Below are 18,039 nucleotides of genomic sequence, written 5' to 3' on the forward strand. Positions count from 1 at the left end.
TTTTATATATCATATCGACTCCTTAACTCCCACACTATACGAGTACTGTACTGTGCCGCAGTAAAATTCAATCATCTCCATCTGCTCACCGTCTGGATTGATGAAGATGTAGCAGATGTCCTCCACTCGTTGCCGCACGTCGGGGTCATCACAGCCATCAACCGGCGGGAGAACAGTGGTATCGCACTCCTCTTCATTCAGAACCCAGTCATTACCAAAGACATTCTGGAACCGTGTCTGCAAACAGAACCACATTCGTTAACACAATAAATGTAGTCCCTTTTCATCATTTTCTTGGTACTAAGTTTTGGGTACGGATGGACGATCAGGTCACTGATACATCCATAACACTGATTACGTCAAAGTCCAGTCACATGCGGAACATGTCTCTTTCCTACAATCGGATACCCTGATAGACAGGGTATTGAGAAAGGGAGTAAAAAGAGAGCAGAGTTCTACTTACGACACTTCCATCCTGGAGGCGGAAATCGTTGGATCTGTCGTCATCGAAGGTTCCGCACAGACCACAAGTAGCATTCCAGTACTGGTATGGCACCTCTATGGTTGCAGTGTTGGCTCCGTCGAAACGTACAGATAGACCAAAGGATGTTTGGATGGTCTGTAATAACGATCAGATATCAGGTCCTCTTTACCCTTCCCTTCATATCATGCCTCTATGCTCAATTCTAAAACAATTACGTATCAAGTGAAAATCTTACATCTTGGCATCATACCTGCAACAAATTTCACTTGATATTTCATTCTTGTGTCTCCTTCAAATATCTGACAATGAAATTACTTGGACACTAAGATAGATGTTAATACTAGTTACTCTTTTTTTTATTGTATAAATACTAGTGTGCACCTAATCGATCCATCCTCGTAACAGGATACACTTCGGACATTTTAAATGCCCATACCTCAAAATCTACATCAATTGATGTGTTGACCCACAATTTGGGAGGCTTTCAAGACTAACGAGTAAAGTAGCTTTCATTCCCTTACCGCGTAAGACTGGTCCGAGCGAATAGTGACGCCGTTGATGAAGCTCAAGGGTGTCGTCCTCCTTGCACCGTTGACTAGAACCACTCTATTCCGCTCGATCGAATAGCTAGTGCCATTCACCTCCAGTACCACCTTGCGCAGGTACGACACTCGGTCCGATGGGTTGTTCTTGACGTTGTCTCCCCACAAGTGGAAATCCACAAGGTCCGTGCGATCGCTGCACGGCCTCACCAGCGTGTACTCACAGTCGCCCTGGAAGTCATGACGACCACCGTCGAACATAGTGTAGTGCGGATCTCCCCACACGGTGCAGATTCCAGGCGCTGTTCAGAAAAGCAGTTGGAAGGTAATTAAAGCACTCTGAATAGTGGCAGCATGAAGCCCTCACTTCTTCTCGCAACAAAATATACAATTAGCCGCCTACACTACAGATGTATGCCATCTGCCACAAGTAAGCTTAAGGGTTTTTTTCACCTCTCGCATTTATTGCAGACTTCCTTCTATTTTGGTTTCCTCTTTCAAAACAGTGAGGTGTTCATCACATACAAATTAACATGCTCTTTTACCATGCATGACTTGACTGGATCTGTACTCTAACAGCATAAAAAGAGAACACAAGTACATTTCTACAAAAGAGAGATCACTGGCACTCACAAATGGAGTCCATACACACCTACCAAACACTATCAAAATCTCTTGCAATATTGTGCTTCCTCTAAATATGAGGTACGTTTCCCGTCTACCTTCAGTTTTTCTTCTCGGACAAGATGAGCGGTCGACCAAAGGCTTGAAATACACCGCTCAGTAAGGCTCATCGCCACCCCGCGTTCTCTATCTACTACTCAAATGACTTACCTCTGGTGCACTCTCCATTGCTGTAGGTGAAGCCGTCACGACAGTAGCAGTCTCTCACACCACCCTTGATCCTACACTCCTGGTTCTCCACGCACGCGTATGCCACACATTCCAAAGTGCCTCCAGAACAGCTGCACATCTCGGAGCAGTCATCGTTCACGTACACATCTCCTGCCTGTTTGTGCCAAAAACCAATCATTTAGATTTGCTTTAGACCATGGTCTTCTTTTCAAGCCATTTGCATCTCCATTTGCTTTCAATCCACACGACAATAATCACAGTGTTCAACGTTTTATCAAACTTAAGCTCAAACTTTACCATCAAAGGAGGAAAGCCACACTCACCGAGATGTAGCTTCCGTCTGGAAGAGTGCAACCACAATCCTCCGGCTGCACGCATGTTCCACCGTCGTCCAGCAGTCCTTCAGGGCAGCTGCAGATTTCACGGCAGGGAAGTCCGCAGTTCAGGTCGGCATCTGGATCGGCACAGCTGGGCTGGCAGGCGCTACCGCAAGATTCGTACACTGTTCCAGTCGGACACTCAAACCCTGAATAAAGACAGTTTTTAGGCAAGGATATACCTTGAACAGCATTTACAACATACAAGAACATACAACAAATGAAATACCCATTCATCACCACGAAAGGTGTACATTACTTACACCAGATACGATCGGCATCACCCAAAACACAAAGCGCTCACAGGAGGCACATCAAGTCAGTACTGTCGTGGACATCCACAGCTGTACAGATTTACATTTTTCACACAAAATGCACTACCGTCATTCAGCATCCGCACTCTTCTTTCATGACTCCACAATATTTCACTTATTTCTTCCAAACTCACTGGCCGACTTTCGATGTCTTTCAAAGCCTGCTCACGGCACAGATGGTCATGTCAGACACTCTTGACACGCACTTTGTGATATCTGATCACATGGCTTCATATTTTGCACGTCTAGATTCTGATGATCAGCCAAAACAGCTTTCCACTATACAACAAAAGTGTCATGACACAAAAATACTTACCGCACTGGAATACAGATGCCCTCCAGTCCCCAACCAAGATTCCATTTGTTTCTCCTCGACACTTCTGAACGTATTCCTGCAGGGCTCCGCATATGACGTCGTTGTCAGGGTCAGTGAAACACAGGTCGAAGACGCAGGCATCATAGTAATCACTCACGTCCACAAAGTCTGCGCAGCCTCCAAGGGGACCTGAAAGCAAGAAACAGCTGCAAATATAAGCTCTTGAATACTACACATACAACAAACTAAAATAAACACACAGAAAAAAGAAAACAGACTGAGAAATCCCACTGGACTTTTCTGATCGAGGCGATCAGAAATCATCAGACAAATCCTCAGATAGGATGTCCCATACTCTAGATGCTTACCACGCTCATTTTCTAACTTGTACTCTTTCAACGCTTCAATAGATTGCTTTAACTTTTTATATATCATATCGACTCCTTAACTCCCACACTATACGAGTACTGTACTGTGCCGCAGTAAAATTCAATCATCTCCATCTGCTCACCGTCTGGATTGATGAAGATGTAGCAGATGTCCTCCACTCGTTGCCGCACGTCGGGGTCATCACAGCCATCAACCGGCGGGAGAACAGTGGTATCGCACTCCTCTTCATTCAGAACCCAGTCATTACCAAAGACATTCTGGAACCGTGTCTGCAAACAGAACCACATTCGTTAACACAATAAATGTAGTCCCTTTTCATCATTTTCTTGGTACTTTTGGGAACGGATGGACGATCAGGTCACTGATACATCCATAACACTGATTACGTCAAAGTCCAGTCACATGCGGAACATGTCTCTTTCCTACAATCGGATACCCTGATAGACAGGGTATTGAGAAAGGGAGTAAAAAGAGAGCAGAGTTCTACTTACGACACTTCCATCCTGGAGGCGGAAATCGTTGGATCTGTCGTCATCGAAGGTTCCGCACAGACCACAAGTAGCATTCCAGTACTGGTATGGCACCTCTATGGTTGCAGTGTTGGCTCCGTCGAAACGTACAGATAGACCAAAGGATGTTTGGATAGTCTGTAATAACGATCAGATATCAGGTCCTGTTTACCCTTCCCTTCATATCGTGCCTTTATACTCAATTCTAAAACAATTACGTGTCAAACAAAAATCTTACATCTTGGCATCACGGCTGCAACAAATTTCACTGATATTTCATTTTCGTGTCTCCTTCAAATATCTGACAATGAAATTGCTTTGACACTAACATAGATGTTAATACTAGTTTCTCTTTCATTAAATTGTATAAATACTAGTGTGCACCTAATCGATCCATCCTCGTAACAAGATACACTTTGGACATTTTAAATGCCCCTACATCAAAATCAATATCAATTGATGTGCCGACCCACAATTTGGGAGGCTCTCAAGACTAACGAGTAAACCAGCCATCATTCCCTTACCGCGTAAGACCGGTCCGAGCGAATAGTGATGCCGTTGATGAAGCTCAAGGGTGTCGTCCGCCTTGCACCGTTGACTAGAACCACTCTATTCCGCTCGATCGAATAGCTAGTGCCATTCACCTCCAGTACCACCTTGCGCAGGTACGACACTCGGTCCGATGGGTTGTTCTTGACGTTGTCTCCCCACAAGTGGAAATCCACAAGGTCCGTGCGGTCGCTGCACGGCCTCACCAGCGTGTACTCACAGTCGCCCTGGAAGTCATGACGACCACCGTCGATCATAGTGTAGTGCGGATCTCCCCACACGGTGCAGATTCCAGGCGCTGTTCAGAGAAGCAGTCGGAAGGTAATTAAAGCACTCTGAATAGTGGCAGCCAGAAGCCCTCGCTTCTTCTCCCAACAAAATATACAATTGGCCGCCTACACTACAGATGTCTGCCATCTGCCACAAGTAAGCTTAAGGGTTTTTTTCACCTCTTGCATTTCTTGCAGACTTCCTTCTATTTTGGTTTCCTCTTTCAAAACAGTACGGTGTTCATCACATACAAAAGTACATGCTCTTTTACCATGCATGACCTGACTGGATCTTGTACTCTAACAGCATAAAAAGAGAACACATGCAAGTACATTTCTACAAAAGAGAGATCACTGGCACTCACAAATGGAGTCCATACACACCTACCAAACACTATCAAAGTCTCTTGCAATATTGTGCCTCTTCTAAATATGAGGTTTCACGTCTACCTTCAGTTTTCTTCTCAGACAAGATGAGCGGTCGACCAAAGGCTTGAAATACACCGCACAGCAAGGCTCATCGCCGGCCCGCGTTCTCTATCTACTAGTCAAACGACTTACCTCTGGTGCACTCTCCATTGCTGTAGGTGAAGCCGTCCCGACAGTAGCAGTCTCTCACACCACCCTTGATCCTACACTCCTGGTTCTCCACGCACGCGTATGCCACACATTCCAAAGTGCCACCAGAACAGCTGCACATCTCGGAGCAGTCATCGTTCACGTACACATCCCCTGCCTGTTTGTGCCAATACCAATCATTTAGATTTGCTTTAGACCATGGTCTTCTTTTCAAGCCATTTGCATCTCCATTTGCTTTCAATCCACACGACAATAATCACAGTCTTCAACGGTTTATTAAACTTAAGCTCAAATATTACCATCAAAGGAGGAAAGCCACACTCACCGAGATGTAGCTTCCGTCTGGAAGAGTGCAACCACAATCCTCTGGCTGCACGCATGTTCCGCCGTCGTCCAGCAGTCCTTCGGGGCAGCTGCAGATTTCACGGCAGGGAAGTCCGCAGTTCAGGTCGGCATCTGGATCGGCACAGCTGGGCTGGCAGGCGCTACCGCAAGATTCGTACACTGTTCCACTCGGACACTCAAACCCTGAATAAAGACAGTTTTTAGGCAAGGATATACCTTGAACGTCATTTACAACGTACAAGAACATACAACAAGTGAAATACCCATTCATCACCACGAAAGCTGTACATTACTTACACCGGATACGATCGGCATCACCAAAAACACAAAGTGCTCACACAAGTCATATAAAGTCAGTACTGTCGGGGACATTCACAACTGTACAGATTTACAGTTTTCACGCAAAATGCACTACCGTCATTCAGCATCTGCACTCTTCTTTCATGACTCCACAATATTTCACTTATTTCTTCCAAACCCACCGAAAGACTTTCGACGTCTTTCAAAAGCTGCATCTCATCCTCACGGCACAGAGGGTCATGTCAGAGACTCTTGACACGCACTTCATGATATCTGATCACATGGCTTTATTTTTTGCACCTCTAGATTCTGATGATCAGCCAAAACAGCTTTCCACTATACAACATAAGTGTCATGACACAAAAATACTTACCGCACTGGATTACAGACGCCCTCCAGTCCCCAGCCAAGATGCCATTTGTTTCTCCTCGACACTTCTGAACGTATTCCTGCAGGGCTCCGCATATGATGTCGTTGTCAGGGTCAGTGAAACACAGGTCGAAGACGCAGGCATCATAGTAATCACTCACGTCCACAAAGTCCGAGCAGCCTCCCAGGGGACCTGAAAGCAAGAAACAGCTGCAAATATAAGCTCTTGGATACTACACAAACAACAAACAAAAATACACACACAGAAAAAAGAAAAGTGACTGAGAAATTCCACTGCACTTTTCTATTCGAGGCGATTAGAAATCATCAGACAAATAGTCAGATAGGATGTACCATACTCTAGCTGCTTACCACGCTCATTTTCTAATTTGCCCTCTTTTAATGCTTCAATAGATTGCTTTAACTTTTTGCATATCATATCGACTCATCTACTCATAGAATACAAGAGTACTGTAGTGTGCCTCAGTGAAATTCAATCATCTCCATCTTCTCACCGTCAGGATTGATGAAGATGTAGCAGATGTCCTCCACACGTTGCCGCACGTCGGGGTCATCACAGCCATCAGGGGGCGGGAGAATTGTGGTATCGCACTCCTCTTCATTCAGAACCCAGTCATTACCAAAGACATTCTGGTACGGTGTCTGCAAACAGGAACACATTCGTCAACACAATAATTGGTACTTTTGGGTACAGCTGCACGATCAGATCACTGTTACATCCACAACACTGATTACATCAAAGTCCAGTCACATGCGGAACATGTCTCTTTCCTACAATCAAATACCCTGATAGACAGGGTATTGAGAAAGGGAGTAATAAGAGAGCAGAGTTCTACTTACGACACTTCCATCCTGGAGGCGGAAATCGTTGGATCTGTCATCATCGAAGGTTCCGCACAGACCACAAGTAGCATTCCAGTACTGGTATGGCACCTCTATGGTTGCAGTGTTGGCTCCGTCGAAACGTACAGATAGACCAAAGGATGTTTGGATAGTCTGTAATAACGATCAGATATCAGGTCCTGTTAACCCTTCCCTTCATATCGTGCCTTTATGCTCAATTCTAAAACAATTACGTGTCAAACAAAAATCTTACATCTTGGCATCACGGCTGCAACAAAGTTCACTGATATTTCATTTTCGTGTCTTCTTCAAATATCTGACAATGAAATTGCTTTGACACTAACATAGATGTTAAAACTAGTTTCTCTTTCATTTAATTGTATAAATAGTAGTGTGCACCTAATCGATCCATCCTCGTAACAAGATACACTTTGGACATTTTAAATGCCCCTACATCAAAATCAATATCAATTGATGTGCCGACCCACAATTTGGGAGGCTCTCAAGACTAACGAGTAAACCAGCCATCATTCCCTTACCGCGTAAGACCGGTCCGAGCGAATAGTGATGCCGTTGATGAAGCTCAAGGGTGTCGTCCGCCTTGCACCGTTGACTAGAACCACTCTATTCCGCTCGATCGAATAGCTAGTGCCATTCACCTCCAGTACCACCTTGCGCAGGTACGACACTCGGTCCGATGGGTTGTTCTTGACGTTGTCTCCCCACAAGTGGAAATCCACAAGGTCCATGCGGTCGCTGCACGGCCTCACCAGCGTGTACTCACAGTCGCCCTGGAAGTCATGACGACCACCGTCGAACATAGTGTAGTGCGGATCTCCCCACACGGTGCAGATTCCAGGCGCTGTTCAGAGAAGCAGTCGGAAGGTAATTAAAGCACTCTGAATAGTGGCAGCCAGAAGCCCTCGCTTCTTCTCCCAACAAAATATACAATTGGCCGCCTACACTACAGATGTCTGCCATCTGCCACAAGTAAGCTTAAGGGCTTTTTTCACCTCTTGCATTTCTTGCAGACTTCCTTCTATTTTAGTTTCCTCTTTCAAAACAGTACGGTGTTCATCACATACAAAAGTACATGCTCTTTTACCATGCATGACCTGACTGGATCTTGTACTCTAACAGCATAAAAAGAGAACACATGCAAGTACATTTCTACAAAAGAGAGATCACTGGCACTCACAAATGGAGTCCATACACACCTACCAAACACTATCAAAGTCTCTTGCAATATTGTGCCTCTTCTAAATATGAGGTTTCACGTCTACCTTCAGTTTTTCTTCTCAGACAAGATGAGCGGTCGACCAAAGGCTTGAAATACACCGCACAGCAAGGCTCATCGCCGGCCCGCGTTCTCTATCTACTAGTCAAACGACTTACCTCTGGTGCACTCTCCATTGCTGTAGGTGAAGCCGTCCCGACAGTAGCAGTCTCTCACACCACCCTTGATCCTACACTCCTGGTTCTCCACGCACGCGTATGCCACACATTCCAAAGTGCCACCAGAACAGCTGCACATCTCGGAGCAGTCATCGTTCACGTACACATCCCCTGCCTGTTTGTGCCAATACCAATCATTTAGATTTGCTTTAGACCATGGTCTTCTTTTCAAGCCATTTGCATCTCCATTTGCTTTCAATCCACACGACAATAATCACAGTCTTCAACGGTTTATTAAACTTAAGCTCAAATATTACCATCAAAGGAGGAAAGCCACACTCACCGAGATGTAGCTTCCGTCTGGAAGAGTGCAACCACAATCCTCTGGCTGCACGCATGTTCCGCCGTCGTCCAGCAGTCCTTCGGGGCAGCTGCAGATTTCACGGCAGGGAAGTCCGCAGTTCAGGTCGGCATCTGGATCGGCACAGCTGGGCTGGCAGGCGCTACCGCAAGATTCGTACACTGTTCCACTCGGACACTCAAACCCTGAATAAAGACAGTTTTTAGGCAAGGATATACCTTGAACGTCATTTACAACGTACAAGAACATACAACAAGTGAAATACCCATTCATCACCACGAAAGCTGTACATTACTTACACCGGATACGATCGGCATCACCAAAAACACAAAGTGCTCACACAAGTCATATAAAGTCAGTACTGTCGTGGACATCCACAGCTGTACAGATTTACAGTTTTCACGCAAAATGCACTACCGTCATTCAGCATCTGCACTCTTCTTTCATGACTCCACAATATTTCACTTATTTCTTCCAAACCCACCGAAAGACTTTCGACGTCTTTCAAAAGCTGCATCTCATCCTCACGGCACAGAGGGTCATGTCAGAGACTCTTGACACGCACTTCATGATATCTGATCACATGGCTTTATTTTTTGCACCTCTAGATTCTGATGATCAGCCAAAACAGCTTTCCACTATACAACATAAGTGTCATGACACAAAAATACTTACCGCACTGGATTACAGACGCCCTCCAGTCCCCAGCCAAGATGCCATTTGTTTCTCCTCGACACTTCTGAACGTATTCCTGCAGGGCTCCGCATATGATGTCGTTGTCAGGGTCAGTGAAACACAGGTCGAAGACGCAGGCATCATAGTAATCACTCACGTCCACAAAGTCCGAGCAGCCTCCCAGGGGACCTGAAAGCAAGAAACAGCTGCAAATATAAGCTCTTGGATACTACACAAACAACAAACAAAAATACACACACAGAAAAAAGAAAAGTGACTGAGAAATTCCACTGCACTTTTCTATTCGAGGCGATTAGAAATCATCAGACAAATAGTCAGATAGGATGTATCATACTCTAGCTGCTTACCACGCTCATTTTCTAATTTGCCCTCTTTTAATGCTTCAATAGATTGCTTTAACTTTTTGCATATCATATCGACTCATCTACTCATAGAATACACGAGTACTGTAGTGTGCCTCAGTGAAATTCAATCATCTCCATCTTCTCACCGTCAGGATTGATGAAGATGTAGCAGATGTCCTCCACACGTTGCCGCACGTCGGGGTCATCACAGCCATCAGGGGGCGGGAGAATTGTGGTATCGCACTCCTCTTCATTCAGAACCCAGTCATTACCAAAGACATTCTGGTACGGTGTCTGCAAACAGGAACACATTCGTCAACACAATAATTGGTACTTTTGGGTACAGCTGCACGATCAGGTCACTGTTACATCCACAACACTGATTACATCAAAGTCCAGTCACATGCGGAACATGTCTCTTTCCTACAATCAAATACCCTGATAGACAGGGTATTGAGAAAGGGAGTAATAAGAGAGCAGAGTTCTACTTACGACACTTCCATCCTGGAGGCGGAAATCGTTGGATCTGTCATCATCGAAGGTTCCGCACAGACCACAAGTAGCATTCCAGTACTGGTATGGCACCTCTATGGTTGCAGTGTTGGCTCCGTCGAAACGTACAGATAGACCAAAGGATGTTTGGATAGTCTGTAATAACGATCAGATATCAGGTCCTGTTAACCCTTCCCTTCATATCGTGCCTTTATGCTCAATTCTAAAACAATTACGTGTCAAACAAAAATCTTACATCTTGGCATCACGGCTGCAACAAAATTCACTGATATTTCATTTTCGTGTCTTCTTCAAATATCTGACAATGAAATTGCTTTGACACTAACATAGATGTTAATACTAGTTTCTCTTTCATTTAATTGTATAAATACTAGTGTGCACCTAATCGATCCATCCTCGTAACAAGATACACTTTGGACATTTTAAATGCCCCTACATCAAAATCAATATCAATTGATGTGCCGACCCACAATTTGGGAGGCTCTCAAGACTAACGAGTAAACCAACCATCATTCCCTTACCGCGTAAGACCGGTCCGAGCGAATAGTGATGCCGTTGATGAAGCTCAAGGGTGTCGTCCGCCTTGCACCGTTGACTAGAACCACTCTATTCCGCTCGATCGAATAGCTAGTGCCATTCACCTCCAGTACCACCTTGCGCAGGTACGACACTCGGTCCGATGGGTTGTTCTTGACGTTGTCTCCCCACAAGTGGAAATCCACAAGGTCCGTGCGGTCGCTGCACGGCCTCACCAGCGTGTACTCACAGTCGCCCTGGAAGTCATGACGACCACCGTCGAACATAGTGTAGTGCGGATCTCCCCACACGGTGCAGATTCCAGGCGCTGTTCAGAGAAGCAGTCGGAAGGTAATTAAAGCACTCTGAATAGTGGCAGCCAGAAGCCCTCGCTTCTTCTCCCAACAAAATATACAATTGGCCGCCTACACTACAGATGTCTGCCATCTGCCACAAGTAAGCTTAAGGGTTTTTTTCACCTCTTGCATTTCTTGCAGACTTCCTTCTATTTTGGTTTCCTCTTTCAAAACAGTACGGTGTTCATCACATACAAAAGTACATGCTCTTTTACCATGCATGACCTGACTGGATCTTGTACTCTAACAGCATAAAAAGAGAACACATGCAAGTACATTTCTACAAAAGAGAGATCACTGGCACTCACAAATGGAGTCCATACACACCTACCAAACACTATCAAAGTCTCTTGCAATATTGTGCCTCTTCTAAATATGAGGTTTCACGTCTACCTTCAGTTTTTCTTCTCAGACAAGATGAGCGGTCGACCAAAGGCTTGAAATACACCGCACAGCAAGGCTCATCGCCGGCCCGCGTTCTCTATCTACTAGTCAAACGACTTACCTCTGGTGCACTCTCCATTGCTGTAGGTGAAGCCGTCCCGACAGTAGCAGTCTCTCACACCACCCTTGATCCTACACTCCTGGTTCTCCACGCACGCGTATGCCACACATTCCAAAGTGCCACCAGAACAGCTGCACATCTCGGAGCAGTCATCGTTCACGTACACATCCCCTGCCTGTTTGTGCCAATACCAATCATTTAGATTTGCTTTAGACCATGGTCTTCTTTTCAAGCCATTTGCATCTCCATTTGCTTTCAATCCACACGACAATAATCACAGTCTTCAACGGTTTATTAAACTTAAGCTCAAATATTACCATCAAAGGAGGAAAGCCACACTCACCGAGATGTAGCTTCCGTCTGGAAGAGTGCAACCACAATCCTCTGGCTGCACGCATGTTCCGCCGTCGTCCAGCAGTCCTTCGGGGCAGCTGCAGATTTCACGGCAGGGAAGTCCGCAGTTCAGGTCGGCATCTGGATCGGCACAGCTGGGCTGGCAGGCGCTACCGCAAGATTCGTACACTGTTCCACTCGGACACTCAAACCCTGAATAAAGACAGTTTTTAGGCAAGGATATACCTTGAACGTCATTTACAACGTACAAGAACATACAACAAGTGAAATACCCATTCATCACCACGAAAGCTGTACATTACTTTACACCAGATACGATCGGCATCACCCAAAACACAAAGTGCTCACACAAGTCATATAAAGTCAGTACTGTCGGGGACATTCACAGCTGTACAGATTTACAGTTTTCACGCAAAATGCACTACCGTCATTCAGCATCTGCACTCTTCTTTCACGACTCCACAATATTTCACTTATTTCTTCCAAACCCACCGAAAGACCTTCGACGTCTTTCAAAAGCTGCATCTCATCCTCACGGCACAGAGGGTCATGTCAGAGACTCTTGACACGCACTTCATGATATCTGATCACATGGCTTTATTTTTTGCACCTCTAGATTCTGATGATCAGCCAAAACAGCTTTCCACTATACAACATAAGTGTCATGACACAAAAATACTTACCGCACTGGATTACAGACGCCCTCCAGTCCCCAGCCAAGATGCCATTTGTTTCTCCTCGACACTTCTGAACGTATTCCTGCAGGGCTCCGCATATGATGTCGTTGTCAGGGTCAGTGAAACACAGGTCGAAGACGCAGGCATCATAGTAATCACTCACGTCCACAAAGTCCGAGCAGCCTCCCAGGGGACCTGAAAGCAAGAAACAGCTGCAAATATAAGCTCTTGGATACTACACAAACAACAAACAAAAATACACACACAGAAAAAAGAAAAGTGACTGAGAAATTCCACTGCACTTTTCTATTCAAGGCGATTAGAAATCATCAGACAAATAGTCAGATAGGATGTACCATACTCTAGCTGCTTACCACGCTCATTTTCTAATTTGCCCTCTTTTAATGCTTCAATAGATTGCTTTAACTTTTTGCATATCATATCGACTCATCTACTCATAGAATACACGAGTACTGTAGTGTGCCTCAGTGAAATTCAATCATCTCCATCTTCTCACCGTCAGGATTGATGAAGATGTAGCAGATGTCCTCCACACGTTGCCGCACGTCGGGGTCATCACAGCCATCAGGGGGCGGGAGAATTGTGGTATCGCACTCCTCTTCATTCAGAACCCAGTCATTACCAAAGACATTCTGGTACGGTGTCTGCAAACAGGAACACATTCGTCAACACAATAATTGGTACTTTTGGGTACAGCTGCACGATCAGGTCACTGTTACATCCACAACACTGATTACATCAAAGTCCAGTCACATGCGGAACATGTCTCTTTCCTACAATCAAATACCCTGATAGACAGGGTATTGAGAAAGGGAGTAATAAGAGAGCAGAGTTCTACTTACGACACTTCCATCCTGGAGGCGGAAATCGTTGGATCTGTCATCATCGAAGGTTCCGCACAGACCACAAGTAGCATTCCAGTACTGGTATGGCACCTCTATGGTTGCAGTGTTGGCTCCGTCGAAACGTACAGATAGACCAAAGGATGTTTGGATAGTCTGTAATAACGATCAGATATCAGGTCCTGTTAACCCTTCCCTTCATATCGTGCCTTTATGCTCAATTCTAAAACAATTACGTGTCAAACAAAAATCTTACATCTTGGCATCACGGCTGCAACAAAATTCACTGATATTTCATTTTCGTGTCTTCTTCAAATATCTGACAATGAAATTGCTTTGACACTAACATAGATGTTAATACTAGTTTCTCTTTCATTTAATTGTATAAATACTAGTGTGCACCTAATCGATCCATCCTCGTAACAAGATACACTTTGGACATTTTAAATGCCCCTACATCAAAATCAATATCAATTGATGTGCCGACCCACAATTTGGGAGGCTCTCAAGACTAACGAGTAAACCAACCATCATTCCCTTACCGCGTAAGACCGGTCCGAGCGAATAGTGATGCCGTTGATGAAGCTCAAGGGTGTCGTCCGCCTTGCACCGTTGACTAGAACCACTCTATTCCGCTCGATCGAATAGCTAGTGCCATTCACCTCCAGTACCACCTTGCGCAGGTACGACACTCGGTCCGATGGGTTGTTCTTGACGTTGTCTCCCCACAAGTGGAAATCCACAAGGTCCGTGCGGTCGCTGCACGGCCTCACCAGCGTGTACTCACAGTCGCCCTGGAAGTCATGACGACCACCGTCGAACATAGTGTAGTGCGGATCTCCCCACACGGTGCAGATTCCAGGCGCTGTTCAGAGAAGCAGTCGGAAGGTAATTAAAGCACTCTGAATAGTGGCAGCCAGAAGCCCTCGCTTCTTCTCCCAACAAAATATACAATTGGCCGCCTACACTACAGATGTCTGCCATCTGCCACAAGTAAGCTTAAGGGTTTTTTTCACCTCTTGCATTTCTTGCAGACTTCCTTCTATTTTGGTTTCCTCTTTCAAAACAGTACGGTGTTCATCACATACAAAAGTACATGCTCTTTTACCATGCATGACCTGACTGGATCTTGTACTCTAACAGCATAAAAAGAGAACACATGCAAGTACATTTCTACAAAAGAGAGATCACTGGCACTCACAAATGGAGTCCATACACACCTACCAAACACTATCAAAGTCTCTTGCAATATTGTGCCTCTTCTAAATATGAGGTTTCACGTCTACCTTCAGTTTTTCTTCTCAGACAAGATGAGCGGTCGACCAAAGGCTTGAAATACACCGCACAGCAAGGCTCATCGCCGGCCCGCGTTCTCTATCTACTAGTCAAACGACTTACCTCTGGTGCACTCTCCATTGCTGTAGGTGAAGCCGTCCCGACAGTAGCAGTCTCTCACACCACCCTTGATCCTACACTCCTGGTTCTCCACGCACGCGTATGCCACACATTCCAAAGTGCCACCAGAACAGCTGCACATCTCGGAGCAGTCATCGTTCACGCACACATCCCCTGCCTGTTTGTGCCAATACCAATCATTTAGATTTGCTTTAGACCATGGTCTTCTTTTCAAGCCATTTGCATCTCCATTTGCTTTCAATCCACACGACAATAATCACAGTCTTCAACGATTTATTAAACTTAAGCTCAAATATTACCATCAAAGGAGGAAAGCCACACTCACCGAGATGTAGCTTCCGTCTGGAAGAGTGCAACCACAATCCTCTGGCTGCACGCATGTTCCGCCGTCGTCCAGCAGTCCTTCGGGGCAGCTGCAGATTTCACGGCAGGGAAGTCCGCAGTTCAGGTCGGCATCTGGATCGGCACAGCTGGGCTGGCAGGCGCTACCGCAAGATTCGTACACTGTTCCACTCGGACACTCAAACCCTGAATAAAGACAGTTTTTAGGCAAGGATATACCTTGAACGTCATTTACAACGTACAAGAACATACAACAAGTGAAATACCCATTCATCACCACGAAAGCTGTACATTACTTACACCGGATACGATCGGCATCACCAAAAACACAAAGTGCTCACACAAGTCATATAAAGTCAGTACTGTCGTGGACATCCACAGCTGTACAGATTTACAGTTTTCACGCAAAATGCACTACCGTCATTCAGCATCTGCACTCTTCTTTCATGACTCCACAATATTTCACTTATTTCTTCCAAACCCACCGAAAGACTTTCGACGTCTTTCAAAAGCTGCATCTCATCCTCACGGCACAGAGGGTCATGTCAGAGACTCTTGACACGCACTTCATGATATCTGATCACATGGCTTTATTTTTTGCACCTCTAGATTCTGATGATCAGCCAAAACAGCTTTCCACTATACAACATAAGTGTCATGACACAAAAATACTTACCGCACTGGATTACAGACGCCCTCCAGTCCCCAGCCAAGATGCCATTTGTTTCTCCTCGACACTTCTGAACGTATTCCTGCAGGGCTCCGCATATGATGTCGTTGTCAGGGTCAGTGAAACACAGGTCGAAGACGCAGGCATCATAGTAATCACTCACGTCCACAAAGTCCGAGCAGCCTCCCAGGGGACCTGAAAGCAAGAAACAGCTGCAAATATAAGCTCTTGGATACTACACAAACAACAAACAAAAATACACACACAGAAAAAAGAAAAGTGACTGAGAAATTCCACTGCACTTTTCTATTCGAGGCGATTAGAAATCATCAGACAAATAGTCAGATAGGATGTACCATACTCTAGCTGCTTACCACGCTCATTTTCTAATTTGCCCTCATTTAATACTTCAATAGATTGCTTTAACTTTTTGCATATCATATCGACTCATCTACTCATAGAATACACGAGTACTGTAGTGTGCCTCAGTGAAATTCAATCATCTCCATCTTCTCACCGTCAGGATTGATGAAGATGTAGCAGATGTCCTCCACACGTTGCCGCACGTCGGGGTCATCACAGCCATCAGGGGGCGGGAGAATTGTGGTATCGCACTCCTCTTCATTCAGAACCCAGTCATTACCAAAGACATTCTGGTACGGTGTCTGCAAACAGGACCACATTCGTCAACACAATAATTGGTACTTTTGGGTACAGCTGCACGATCAGGTCACTGTTACATCCACAACACTGATTACATCAAAGTCCAGTCACATGCGGAACATGTCTCTTTCCTACAATCAAATACCCTGATAGACAGGGTATTGAGAAAGGGAGTAATAAGAGAGCAGAGTTCTACTTACGACACTTCCATCCTGGAGGCGGAAATCGTTGGATCTGTCATCATCGAAGGTTCCGCACAGACCACAAGTAGCATTCCAGTACTGGTATGGCACCTCTATGGTTGCAGTGTTGGCTCCGTCGAAACGTACAGATAGACCAAAGGATGTTTGGATAGTCTGTAATAACGATCAGATATCAGGTCCTGTTAACCCTTCCCTTCATATCGTGCCTTTATGCTCAATTCTAAAACAATTACGTGTCAAACAAAAATCTTACATCTTGGCATCACGGCTGCAACAAAGTTCACTGATATTTCATTTTCGTGTCTTCTTCAAATATCTGACAATGAAATTGCTTTGACACTAACATAGATGTTAAAACTAGTTTCTCTTTCATTTAATTGTATAAATACTAGTGTGCACCTAATCGATCCATCCTCGTAACAAGATACACTTTGGACATTTTAAATGCCCCTACATCAAAATCAATATCAATTGATGTGCCGACCCACAATTTGGGAGGCTCTCAAGACTAACGAGTAAACCAGCCATCATTCCCTTACCGCGTAAGACCGGTCCGAGCGAATAGTGATGCCGTTGATGAAGCTCAAGGGTGTCGTCCGCCTTGCACCGTTGACTAGAACCACTCTATTCCGCTCGATCGAATAGCTAGTGCCATTCACCTCCAGTACCACCTTGCGCAGGTACGACACTCGGTCCGATGGGTTGTTCTTGACGTTGTCTCCCCACAAGTGGAAATCCACAAGGTCCGTGCGGTCGCTGCACGGCCTCACCAGCGTGTACTCACAGTCGCCCTGGAAGTCATGACGACCACCGTCGAACATAGTGTAGTGCGGATCTCCCCACACGGTGCAGATTCCAGGCGCTGTTCAGAGAAGCAGTCGGAAGGTAATTAAAGCACTCTGAATAGTGGCAGCCAGAAGCCCTCGCTTCTTCTCCCAACAAAATATACAATTGGCCGCCTACACTACAAATGTCTGCCATCTGCCACAAGTAAGCTTAAGGGTTTTTTTCACCTCTTGCATTTCTTGCAGACTTCCTTCTATTTTGGTTTCCTCTTTCAAAACAGTACGGTGTTCATCACATACAAAAGTACATGCTCTTTT

General features: G+C 45.3%; 1 protein-coding gene and 1 long non-coding RNA gene across 2 annotated transcripts in view; both read right to left on the minus strand.

The window, feature by feature from the left end:
- LOC139735213 (uncharacterized) overlaps window positions 1-18,039 on the minus strand; it is a 222,108-nt gene that overhangs the window by 139,217 nt on the left and 64,852 nt on the right. Inside the window, 23 exon segments of the mRNA XM_071645971.1 lie at window positions 90-237; window positions 464-619; window positions 1,006-1,328; window positions 1,861-2,035; window positions 3,770-3,925; window positions 4,312-4,634; window positions 5,167-5,341; window positions 5,510-5,712; window positions 6,203-6,391; window positions 6,714-6,861; window positions 7,060-7,215; window positions 7,602-7,924; window positions 8,458-8,632; window positions 8,801-9,003; window positions 9,494-9,682; window positions 10,005-10,152; window positions 10,351-10,506; window positions 10,893-11,215; window positions 11,749-11,923; window positions 12,092-12,100; window positions 14,185-14,507; window positions 15,041-15,215; window positions 17,476-17,798. Of these exon segments, the coding sequence (XP_071502072.1) occupies window positions 90-237; window positions 464-619; window positions 1,006-1,328; window positions 1,861-2,035; window positions 3,770-3,925; window positions 4,312-4,634; window positions 5,167-5,341; window positions 5,510-5,712; window positions 6,203-6,391; window positions 6,714-6,861; window positions 7,060-7,215; window positions 7,602-7,924; window positions 8,458-8,632; window positions 8,801-9,003; window positions 9,494-9,682; window positions 10,005-10,152; window positions 10,351-10,506; window positions 10,893-11,215; window positions 11,749-11,923; window positions 12,092-12,100; window positions 14,185-14,507; window positions 15,041-15,215; window positions 17,476-17,798 (4,674 nt within the window).
- On the minus strand, window positions 2,242-3,541 carry LOC139735182 (uncharacterized). The gene is made up of 3 exons (XR_011711197.1): window positions 3,400-3,541; window positions 2,889-3,077; window positions 2,242-2,407 (listed from the first exon to the last, which is right to left on the minus strand). It is a non-coding gene; the product is annotated as an uncharacterized lncRNA (long non-coding RNA).

The sequence above is a fragment of the Diadema antillarum genome, unplaced genomic scaffold (assembly GCF_040938485.1).
Source record: "Diadema antillarum isolate AM-2024a unplaced genomic scaffold, OU_Dant_1.0 seq00000565_RagTag, whole genome shotgun sequence".
NCBI lineage: Eukaryota > Metazoa > Echinodermata > Echinoidea > Diadematoida > Diadematidae > Diadema > Diadema antillarum.